We start from the raw sequence: 12,471 nt of genomic DNA, 5'->3' as shown, positions 1-12,471 counted from the left end.
ATGTTGTGTTAATGTGATAATGTTGTGTTAATGTGATAATGTTGTGTTAATGTGATAATGTTGCTATATTAACGTGATAACGTTGCGTTAATGTTAATATATTAATGTGATAATGGTGATATATTAATGTGATAATTAATGTGATAATGTTGATGTGATAATGTTGATATGTTAATGTGATAATGTTGATATATTAATGTGATAGTGTTGTATTGCAGCGTGTCAGTTATATTAATGTGATAATGTTGTTTTGCAGCGTGTCAGTTATATTAATGTGATAATGTTGTATTGCAGCATGTCAGTTATATTAATGTGATAATGTTATATTAATGTGATAATGTTGTTTTGCAGCGTGTCAGTTATATTAATGTGATAATGTTATATTAATGTGAGGTTTAGGTTTCTTCCTAGGTTTTGGCCTTTCTAGGGAGTTTTTCCTAGCCACCGTGCTTTTACACCTGCATTGTTTGCTGTTTGGGGTTTTAGGCTGGGTTTCTGTACAGCACTTTGAGATATCAGCTGATGTACGAAGGGCTATATAAATACATTTGATTTGATAATGTTGTATTGCAGCGTGTCAGTTATATTAATGTGATAATGTTATATTAATGTGATAATGTTGTCTTGCAGCGTGTCAGTTATATTAATGTGATAATGTTATATTAATGTGATAATGTTGTTTTGCAGCGTGTCAGTTATATTAATGTGATAATGTTGTATTGCAGCGTGTCAGTTATATTAATGTGATAATGTTGTTTTGCAGCATGTCAGTTATATTAATGTGATAATGTTGTCTTGCAGCGTGTCAGTTATATTAATGTGATAATGTTGTCTTGCAGCGTGTCAGTTATATTAATGTGATAATGTTATATTAATGTGATAATGTTGTCTTGCAGCGTGTCAGTTATATTAATGTGATAATGTTGTATTGCAGCGTGTCAGTTATATTAATGTGATAATGTTGTATTGCAGCGTGTCAGTTATATTAATGTGATAATGTTGTCTTGCAGCGTGTCAGTTATATTAATGTGATAATGTTGTATTGCAGCGTGTAAGTGTAATGGCCATGCCGGTGTGTGTAACCCAAACAACGGGAAGTGTTTCTGCACCACCAAGGGCATCAAAGGAGACCGCTGTCACCTGTAAGTACACTACAGGAGATATTACACACTACAGGAGATATTACACACTACAGGAGATATTACACACTACAGGAGATATTACACACTACAGGAGATATTACACACTACAGGAGATATTACACACTACAGTAGAAATTACACACTACAGTAGATATTACACACTACAGGAGATATTACACACTACAGGAGATATTACACACTACAGGAGATATTACACACTACAGGAGATATTACACACTTAGTACATACATACTGTCACCTGTAAGTACACTACAGGAGATATTACACACTACAGGAGATATTACACACTACAGTAGATATTACACACTACAGGAGATATTACACACTTAGTACATACATACTGTCACCTGTAAGTACACTACAGTAGATATTACACACTTAGTATATACATACTGTCACCTGTAAGTACACTACAGTAGATATTACACACTACAGGAGATATTACACACTTAGTACATACATACTGTCACCTGTAAGTACACTACAGTAGATATTACACACTTAGTACATACATACTGTCACCTGTAAGTACACTACAGGAGATATTACACACTACAGGAGATATTACACACTTAGTACATACATACTGTCACCTGTAAGTACACTACAGTAGATATTACACACTTAGTATATACATACTGTCACCTGTAAGTACACTACAGGAGATATTACACACTACAGGAGATATTACACACTACAGGAGATATTACACACTACAGTAGATAGTACACACTACAGGAGATATTACACACTTAGTACATACATACTGTCACCTGTAAGTACACTACAGGAGATATTACACACTTAGTATATACATACTGTCACCTGTAAGTACAATACAGTAGATATTACACACTACAGTAGATATTACACACTTAGTACATACATACTGTCACCTGTAAGTACACTACAGTAGATATTACACACTTAGAATATACATACTGTCACCTGTAAGTACACTACAGTAGATATTACACACTTAGTACATACATACTGTCACATGTAAGTACACTACAGTAGATATTACACACTTAGTACATACATACTGTCACCTGTAAGTACACTACAGGAGATATTACACACTACAGTAGATATTACACACTTAGTATATACATACTGTCACCTGTAAGTACACTACAGGAGATATTACACACTACAGGAGATATTACACACTACAGGAGATATTACACACTACAGTAGATAGTACACACTACAGGAGATATTACACACTTAGTACATACATACTGTCACCTGTAAGTACACTACAGGAGATATTACACACTTAGTACATACATACTGTCACCTGTAAGTACACTACAGGAGATATTACACACTACAGGAGATATTACACACTTAGTACATACATACTGTCACCTGTAAGTACACTACAGTAGATATTACACACTTAGTATATACATACTGTCACCTGTAAGTACACTACAGGAGATATTACACACTACAGGAGATATTACACACTACAGGAGATATTACACACTACAGTAGATAGTACACACTACAGGAGATATTACACACTTAGTACATACATACTGTCACCTGTAAGTACACTACAGTAGATATTACACACTTAGTATATACATACTGTCACCTGTAAGTACACTACAGGAGATATTACACACTACAGGAGATATTACACACTTAGTATATACATACTGTCACCTGTAAGTACAATACAGTAGATATTACACACTACAGGATATATTACACACTACAGTAGATATTACACACTTAGAATATACATACTGTCACCTGTAAGTACACTACAGGAGATATTACACACTACAGTAGATATTACACACTTAGTACATACATACTGTCACATGTAAGTACACTACAGTAGATATTACACACTTAGTACATACATACTGTCACCTGTAAGTACACTACAGTAGATATTACACACTTAGTACATACATACTGTCACATGTAAGTACACTACAGTAGATATTACACACTTAGTATATACATACTGTCACCTGTAAGTACACTACAATAGATATTACACACTTAGTACATACATATTACAAACTTAGTATATACATAGTATACACTTAGTACATACATACTGTCACCTGTAAGTACACTACAGGAGATATTACACACTTAGTATATACATATTGCATACTTAGTACGTAGTACATAGCAGTAAGTCTGTTTCACTGTCTCTAACCTCCATTATAGATTTACTGTCCATGTTGTCTCTAACCTCCATTATATATTTACTGTCCATGTTGTCTCTAACCTCCATTATATATTTACTGTCCATGTTGTCTCTAACCTCCATTATATATTTACTGTCCATGTTGTCTCTAACCTCCATTATATATTTACTGTCCATGTTGTCTCTAACCTCCATTATAGATTTACTGTCCATGTTGTCTCTAACCTCCATTATATATTTACTGTCCATGTTGTCTCTAACCTCCATTATATATTTACTGTCCATGTTGTCTCTAACCTCCATTATATATTTACTGTCCATGTTGCCTCTAACCTCCATTATATATTTACTGTCCATGTTGTCTCTAACCTCCATTATATATTTACTGTCCATGTTGTCTCTAACCTCCATTATATATTTACTGTCCATGTTGTCTCTAACCTCCATTATATATTTACTGTCCATGTTGTCTCTAACATCCTTTCATTCTCTTTTCTCACACTTCATCCTCTCTTTTCTCTCAGGTGTGAGGTGGAGAACCGTTACCAAGGAAACCCTCTGAAAGGAACCTGTTACTGTAAGTGGAACTCTAGTCTACATTCAGAGTAGAACATCACGCTGAGTCCTTCAGAGTAGAACATCACTCTGAGTCCTTCAGAGTAGAACATCACGCCGAGTCCTTCAGAGTAGAACATCACGCCGAGTCCTTCAGAGTAGAACATCACGCCGAGTCCTTCAGAGTAGAACATCACGCCGAGTCCTTCAGAGTAGAACATCACGCCGAGTCCTTCAGAGTAGAACATCACGCCGAGTCCTTCAGAGTAGAACATCACGCCGAGTCCTTCAGAGTAGAACATCACGCCGAGTCCTTCAGAGTAGAACATCACGCTGAGTCCTTCAGAGTAGAACATCACGCTGAGGCTGAGTCCTTCGGCTGAGTCCTTCAGAGTAGAACATCACGCCGAGTCCTTCAGAGTAGAACATCACGCCGAGTCCTTCAGAGTAGAACATCACGTCGAGTCCTTCAGAGTAGAACATCACGTCGAGTCCTTCAGAGTAGAACATCACGCCGAGTCCTTCAGAGTATAACATCGCGCTGAGGCTGAGTCCTTCAGAGTAGAACATCACGCTGAGTCCTTCAGAGTAGAACATCACGCTGAGGCTGAGTCCTTCGGCTGAGTCCTTCAGAGTAGAACATCACGCTGAGTCCTTCAGAGTAGAACATCGCGCTGAGTCTGAGTCTTAAATGGCACATTTCCCCTATATAGTGCACTACTTTTGATCAGAGCCCTATGTGCCCTCTGGTTAAAAGAAATGCACAATATAGAGGATAGCGTGCCATTTGGGTCTCAGGCGAAGGTAGGCGCCTGAGGCGAAGGTAGGCGAAGGTAGGTCATCGTGAATGCTGTCTTTGTTCAGTTCAGTGGTACTGCAGTTACTGTTAGTTTCTGATTTTTGCAATGTTACGTAGATGAAAAAAAAGCTGTCCTTGAAACAGTCTTGATATGTTCTTGAAAAGAGAGATCAGGGTCCAGAGAAACACTGAGGTCCTTCACAGTTTTATTTGAGATGACTGTACAACCATTAAGATTAATTGTCAGATTCAACAGAAGATCTCTTTGTTTCTTGGGACCTAGAACAAGCATCTCTGTTTTGTCCGAGTTTAAAAGTAGAAAGTTTGCAGCCATCCACTTCCTTATGTCTGAAACACAGGCTTCTAGCGAGGGCAATTTTGGGGCTTCACCATGTTTCATTGAAATGTACAGCTGTGTCATCCGCATAGCAGTGAAAGTTAACATTATGTTTTCGAATGACATCCCTAAGAGGTAAAATATATAGTGAAAACAATAGTGGTCCTAAAACGGAGCCTTGAGGAACACTGAAATTTGCAGTTGATTTGTCAGAGGACAAACCACTCACAGAGACAAACTGATATCTTTCCGACAGATAAGATCAAAACCAGGCCAGAAAGTGTCCGTGTCGACCAATTTGGGTTTCCAATCTCTCCAAAAGAATGTGGTGATCGATGGTATCAAAAGCAGCACTAAGGTCTAGGAGCACGAGGACAGATACAGATCCTCACTCTGACACCATTAAAAGGTAATTTACCACCTTCACAAGTGCCGTCTCAGTGCTATGATGGGGTCTAAAACCAGACTGAAGCGTTTCGTATACATTGTTTGTCTTCAGGAAGGCAGTGAGTTGCTGCGCAACAGTCTTTTCTAAAAAAATTGAGAGGAATGGAAGATTCGATATAGGCCGATAGTTAAAAAAATATTTTCTGGGTCAAGGTTTTGCTTTTTCAAGAGAGGCTTTATTACTGCCACTTTTAGTGAGTTTGGTACACATCCGATCGATAGAGAGCCGTTTATTATGTTCAACATAGGGCCAAGCACAGGAAGCAGCTCTTTCAGTAGTTTAGTTGGAATAGGGTCCAGTATGCAGCTTGACGATTTTGAGGCCATGATTATTTTCATCATAGTGCAGCTCACCCTGCACTAACATAAATAACATGAGCATGTCTACTTCTGCTAAGCTCACCCTGCACTAACATAAATAACATGAGCATGTCTACTTCTGCTGAGCTCCCCAGTAAAGCAATGAAAACAATCAAACATCCCAGAAGAAAAGTGCTTAAAATAGCCCACGTTAAACATATGTAGCTTAAGAAACAAGGTCTATGAAGTCAATAACTTGCTAGTAAACGATGACATTCATATTCTGACTATCTCTGAAACTCACATAGATAATACCTTTGATACAGTGGTAGCAATACAAGGCTATAACATCTACAGAAGAAACAGAAATGACAATGGTGGAGGTGTTGCTGTTTATATTCAGAACCACATTCCTGTAAAGCTTAGAGAGGATCTCACCTAAAGCCCATTCTGGTGGGAAGCTGCTATAGACCACCAAGTGTTAACAGTCAGAATCTGGATAATATGTGTGAATTGCTTGATATTGTATGTGATATCAACAGAGGTATCTTTTCTGGGTGATTTCAGTATTGACTGGCTTTCATCAAGCTGGCCACTCAAGAAAAAAATTCAAACTGTAACCAGTGTCTGCAACGTGTTTCAGGTTGTCAGACAACCTACCAGGGTTGTTACAAACAGCACAGGAATTAAATCATCAACATGTACTGGTCACATCTTTACTGATGCTGCAGAAATGGGCTCTAAAGCAGTATCCAGATCCATAGGATGTAGTGATCACAATATAGTAGCCATATCTAGGAAAAAAGGCTGGGCCTAATATAGTGTATAAGAGGTCAGGCTGGGCCTAATATAGTGTATAAGAGGTCAGGCTGGGCCTAATATAGTGTATAAGAGGTCAGGCTGGGCCTAATATAGTGTATAAGAGGTCAGGCTGGGCCTAATATAGTGTATAAGAGGTCAGGCTGGGCCTAATATAGTGTATAAGAGGACAGGCTGGGCTAATATAGTGTATAAGAGGACAGGCTGGGCCTAATATAGTGTATAAGAGGACAGGCTGGGCCTAATATAGTGTATAAGAGGACAGGCTGGGCCTAATATAGTGTATAAGAGGTCAGGCTGGGCCTAATATAGTGTATAAGAGGACAGGCTGGGCCTAATATAGTGTATAAGAGGTCAGGCTGGGCCTAATATAGTGTATAAGAGGTCAGGCTGGGCCTAATATAGTGTATAAGAGGTCAGGCTGGGCCTAATATAGTGTATAAGAGGTCAGGCTGGGCCTAATATAGTGTATAAGAGGTCAGGCTGGGCCTAATATAGTGTATAAGAGGTCAGGCTGGGCCTAATATAGTGTATAAGAGGACAGGCTGGGCCTAATATAGTGTATAAGAGGACAGGCTGGGCCTAATATAGTGTATAAGAGGACAGGCTGGGCCTAATATAGTGTATAAGAGGTCAGGCAGGGTCTAATATAGTGTATAAGAGGTCAGGCAGTGTCTAATATAGTGTATAAGAGGTCAGGCTGGTCCTAATATAGTGTATAAGAGGTCAGGCTGGGCCTAATATAGTGTATAAGAGGTCAGGCTGGGCCTAATATAGTGTATAAGAGGACAGGCTGGGCCTAATATAGTGCATAAGAGGTCAGGCTGGGCCTAATATAGTGTATAAGAGGTCAGGCTGGGCCTAATATAGTGTATAAGAGGTCAGGCTGGGTCTAATATAGTGTAAATATAGTGTATAAGGTCAGGCTGGGCCTAATATAGTGTATAAGAGGTATAAGAGGACAGGCTGGGCCTAATATAGTGTATAAGAGGTCAGGCTGGGCTAATATAGTGTATAAGAGGTCAGGCTGGGCCTAATATAGTGTATAAGAGGTCAGGCTGGGCCTATATAGTGTATAAGAGGTCAGGCTGGGCCTAATATAGTGTATAAGAGGTCAGGCTGGGCCTAATATAGTGTATAAGAGGTCAGGCTGGGCCTGGGCCTAATAATATAGTGTATAAGAGGTCAGGCTGGGCCTAATATAGTGCATAAGAGGTCAGGCTGGGCCTAATATAGTGTATAAGAGGTCAGGCTGGGCCTAATATAGTGTATAAGAGGTCAGGCTAGGCCTAATATAGTGTATAAGAGGTCAGGCTGGGCCTAATATAGTGTATAAGAGGACAGGCTGGGCCTAATATAGTGTATAAGAGGTCAGGCAGGGCCTAATATAGTGTATAAGAGGTCAGGCTGGGCCTAATATAGTGTATAAGAGGTCAGGCTGGGCCTAATATAGTGTATAAGAGGTCAGGCTGGGCCTAATATAGTGCATAAGAGGTCAGACTGGGCCTAATATAGTGTATAAGAGGTCATACAAGAAGTTCAGTAGTGATTCCTACATTGATGATGTAAAGAATATTTATGGGTCTGTGGTGAGTAATGAGGAGCAACCAGACGCTGCTGGTCTGTGGTGTGTAATGAGGAGCAACCAGACGCTGCTGGTCTGTGGTGTGTAATGAGGAGCAACCAGACAGCTGCTGGTCTGTGGTGTGTAATGAGGAGCAACCAGAAGCTGCTGGTCTGTGGTGTGTAATGAGGAGCAACCAGATAAGCTGCTGGTCTGTGGTGAATAATGAGGAGCAACAGGCTGGGCCTAATATAGTGTATAAGAGGACAGACGCTGCTGGTCTGTGGTGTGTAATGAGGTAGCAACCAGACGCTGCTAATCTGTGGTGTGTAATGAGGTAGCAACCAGACGCTGCTGGTCTGTGGTGTGTAATGAGGAGCAACCAGACGCTGCTGGTCTGTGGTGTGTAATGAGGAGCAACCAGACGCTGCTGGTCTGTGGTGTGTAATGAGGAGCAACCAGATGCTGCTGGGTCTGTGGTGTGTAATGAGGAGCAACCAGACGCTGCTGGTCTTTGGTGTGTAATGAGGAGCAACCAGATGCTGCTGGGTCTGTGGTGTGTAATGAGGAGCAACCAGACGCTGCTGGTCTGTGGTGTGTAATGAGGAGCAACCAGATGCTGCTGGTCTTTGGTGTGTAATGAGGAGCAACCAGATGCTGCTGGTCTGTGGTGTGTAATGAGGAGCAACCAGACGCTGTTGGTCTGTGGTGTGTAATGAGGAGCAACCAGACGCTGCTGGTCTGTGGTGTGTAATGAGGAGCAACCAGACGCTGCTGGTCTGTGGTGTGTAATGAGGAGCAACCAGACGCTGCTGGTCTGTGGTGAGTAATGAGGAGCAACCAGACGCTGCTGGTCTGTGGTGTGTAATGAGGAGCAACCAGACGCTGCTGGTCTGTGGTGTGTAATGAGGAGCAACCAGACGCTGCTGGTCTGTGGTGTGTAATGAGGAGCAACCAGATGCTGCTGGGTCTGTGGTGTGTAATGAGGAGCAACCAGACGCTGCTGGTCTTTGGTGTGTAATGAGGAGCAACCAGATGCTGCTGGGTCTGTGGTGTGTAATGAGGAGCAACCAGACACTGCTGGTCTGTGGTGTGTAATGAGGAGCAACCAGATGCTGCTGGTCTTTGGTGTGTAATGAGGAGCAACCAGATGCTGCTGGTCTGTGGTGTGTAATGAGGAGCAACCAGACGCTGTTGGTCTGTGGTGTGTAATGAGGAGCAACCAGATGCTGCTGGTCTGTGGTGTGTAATGAGGAGCAACCAGACGCTGCTGGTCTGTGGTGTGTAATGAGGAGCAACCAGACGCTGCTGGTCTGTGGTGTGTAATGAGGAGCAACCAGATGCTGCACTTGACACATTTATGAAAATAATTATTCTAGTTACTAATAAGCACCCATTAATAAATGACTATAAAAACTGTTAAATCCTTGTGGAATATTGAGGAATTTATAAATTGTATGGTTGAGAGGGATGATGCAAAGGAATGGTCAATATGTCTGTCAGCACAACAGATTGGCAAATGTACTGCAAATTGACAAATCATGTGACTAAACTGAATAAAAAGAAGAAGAAACTGCACTATGAAAGAACGATAAATGACATAAGAATGATAGTAAAAAGCTTTGGATATATATGAAATCTGGGCAAAAAGATGAGCTCCAATATTCATTGAATCAGATGGTTAATTCATCACAAATCCCACTGAAATTGCCAACTACAGCACTTTGAATATTTTTTTCGTTGGCAAGATTAGCGAACTTCGGCATGACATGCCAGCAACAAACACTGGCACTACACACCCAAGTATATCTGAATACATTTTGAAAGACAAGCATTGTACTTTTGAAATCCGTGTATGAAAGTGTGAAAGAGGTGAAAAAAATAATTGTTGTCTATCAATGACGAGCCACTAAGATCCAAAAATCTGGATGGAAAATGACTGAGGATAATAGTGGACGATATTGCCAATCCTATTTGCCATATCTTCAATTTAAGCATACTAGAAAGTGTGTGCCCTCAGGCCTGGAGGGAAGATAAAGTCATTCCGCTATCTAAGAATACTGAACCCTTCACTGGCTCAAATAGTCGACCAAACAGCAACCATTAGTGAACCTTGGAAAAAATTGTGTTTGACCAGATACAATGCTATTTACAGATAGACCAGATACAATGCTATTTACAGATAGACCAGATACAATGCTATTTACAGATAGACCAGATACAATGCTATTTACAGATAGACCAGATACAATGCTATTTACAGATAGACCAGATACAATGCTATTTACAGATAGACCAGATACAATGCTATTTACAGATAGACCAGATACAATGCTATTTACAGATAGACCAGATACAATGCTATTTACAGATAGACCAGATACAATGCTATTTACAGATAGACCAGATACAATGCTATTTACAGATAGACCAGATACAATGCTATTTACAGATAGACCAGATACAATGCTATTTACAGATAGACCAGATACAATGCTATTTACAGATAGACCAGATACAATGCTATTTACAGATAGACCAGATACAATGCTATTTACAGATAGACCAGATACAATGCTATTTACAGTAAACAAATTGACAACATACTTTCAACACGCTGATAGGGAAGGACATTCAACAAGCACAGCACTTACACAAATGACTGATGATTGGCTGGCTGATGATTGACTGAGAGAAATTGATGATAAAAAGTAGCTGCTGCCAAACTAATGGGGATCCATAATAAACCCCAGGACGAGTAGCTGCTGCCTTGGCAGGAACTAATGGGGATCCATAATAAACCCCAGGAAGAGTAGCTGCTGCCTTGGCAGGAACTAATGGGGATCCATAATAAACCCCAGGACGAGTAGCTGCTGCCTTGGCAGGAACTAATGGGGATCCATAATAAACCCCAGGAAGAGTAGCTGCTGTCTTGGCTGGAACTAATGGGGATCCATAATAAACCCCAGGAAGAGTAGCTGCTGCCTTGGAAGGAACTAATGGGGATCCATAATAAACCCCAGGAAGAGTAGCTGCTGCCTTGGCAGGAACTAATGGGCATCCATAATAAACCCCAGGAAGAGTAGCTGCTGCCTTGGCAACAGGAACTAATGGGCACCCATATTAAACCCCAGGAAGAGTAGCTGCTGCCTTGGCAGGAACTAATGGGGATCCATAATAAACCCAGGAAGAGTAGCTGCTGCCTTGGCAGGAACTAATGGGGATCCATAATAAACCCCAGGAAGAGTAGCTGCTGCCTTGGCAGGAACTAATGGAGATCCATAATAAACCCCAGGAAGAGTAGCTGCTGCCTTGACAGGAACTAATGGGGATCCATATTAAACCCCAGGAAGAGTAGCTGCTGCCTTGGCAGGAATTAATGGGGATCCATAATAAACCCCAGGAAGAGTAGCTGCTGCCTTGGCAGGAACTAAAGGGGATCCATAATAAACCCCCAGGAAGAGTAGCTGCTGCTTTGGCAGGAACTAATGGGGATCCATAATAAACCCCCAGGAAGAGTAGCTGCTGCCTTGGCAGGAACTAACGGGGATCCATAATAAACCCCAGGAAGAGTAGCTGCTGCCTTGGCAGGAACTAATGGGGATCCATAATAAACCCCAGGAAGAGTAGCTGCTGCCTTGGCAGGAACTAATGGGATCCATAATAAACCCTAGGAAGAGTAGCTGCTGCCTTGGCAGGAACTAATGGGGATCCATAATAAACCCCAGGAAGAGTAGCTGCTGCCTTGGCAGGAACTAAAGGGGATCCATAATAAACCCCCAGGAAGAGTAGCTGCTGCTTTGGCAGGAACTAATGGGGATCCATAATAAACCCCCAGGAAGAGTAGCTGCTGCCTTGGCAGGAACTAACGGGGATCCATAATAAACCCCAGGAAGAGTAGCTGCTGCCTTGGCAGGAACTAATGGGGATCCATAATAAACCCCAGGAAGAGTAGCTGCTGCCTTGGCAGGAACTAATGGGATCCATAATAAACCCTAGGAAGAGTAGCTGCTGCCTTGGCAGGAACTAATGGGGATCCATAATAAACCCCAGGGGTAGAGTAGTTGCTGCCTGGGCAGGAACTAATGGGGGTCCATAATAAACCCCAGGAAGAGTAGCTACTGCCTTGGCAGGAAATAATGGGGATCCATAATAAACCCCAGGAAGAGTAGCTGCTGCATTGACAGGAACTAATGGGGATCCATATTAATCCCCAGGAAGAGTAGCTGCTGCCTTGGCAGGAACTAACCGGGATCCATAATAAACCCCAGGAAGAGTAGCTGCTGCATTGACAGGAACTAATGGGGA

General features: G+C 41.4%; 1 protein-coding gene across 6 annotated transcripts in view; it reads left to right on the top strand.

The window, feature by feature from the left end:
• Window positions 1-12,471, top strand: part of atrn (attractin) — a 258,397-nt gene that overhangs the window by 86,841 nt on the left and 159,085 nt on the right. For 5 of the 6 annotated variants that reach the window (XM_046367620.1, XM_046367619.1, XM_046367616.1 and 2 more), the window contains exons 20-21: window positions 1,049-1,142; window positions 3,867-3,919. In XM_046367620.1, coding sequence (XP_046223576.1) covers window positions 1,049-1,142; window positions 3,867-3,919 — 147 coding nt within the window. Of the gene's footprint in view, window positions 1-1,048; window positions 1,143-3,866; window positions 3,920-5,289; window positions 5,429-12,471 lie in introns of those variants that run through there. The other variant, XM_046367621.1, reaches the window with a different exon arrangement.

This window comes from Oncorhynchus gorbuscha, linkage group LG10, assembly GCF_021184085.1.
Source record: "Oncorhynchus gorbuscha isolate QuinsamMale2020 ecotype Even-year linkage group LG10, OgorEven_v1.0, whole genome shotgun sequence".
Classification (NCBI taxonomy): Eukaryota; Metazoa; Chordata; class Actinopteri; order Salmoniformes; family Salmonidae; genus Oncorhynchus; species Oncorhynchus gorbuscha.
Note: the sequence above shows the minus strand (reverse complement) of the source record. Positions and strands in the feature narration are given on the sequence as shown.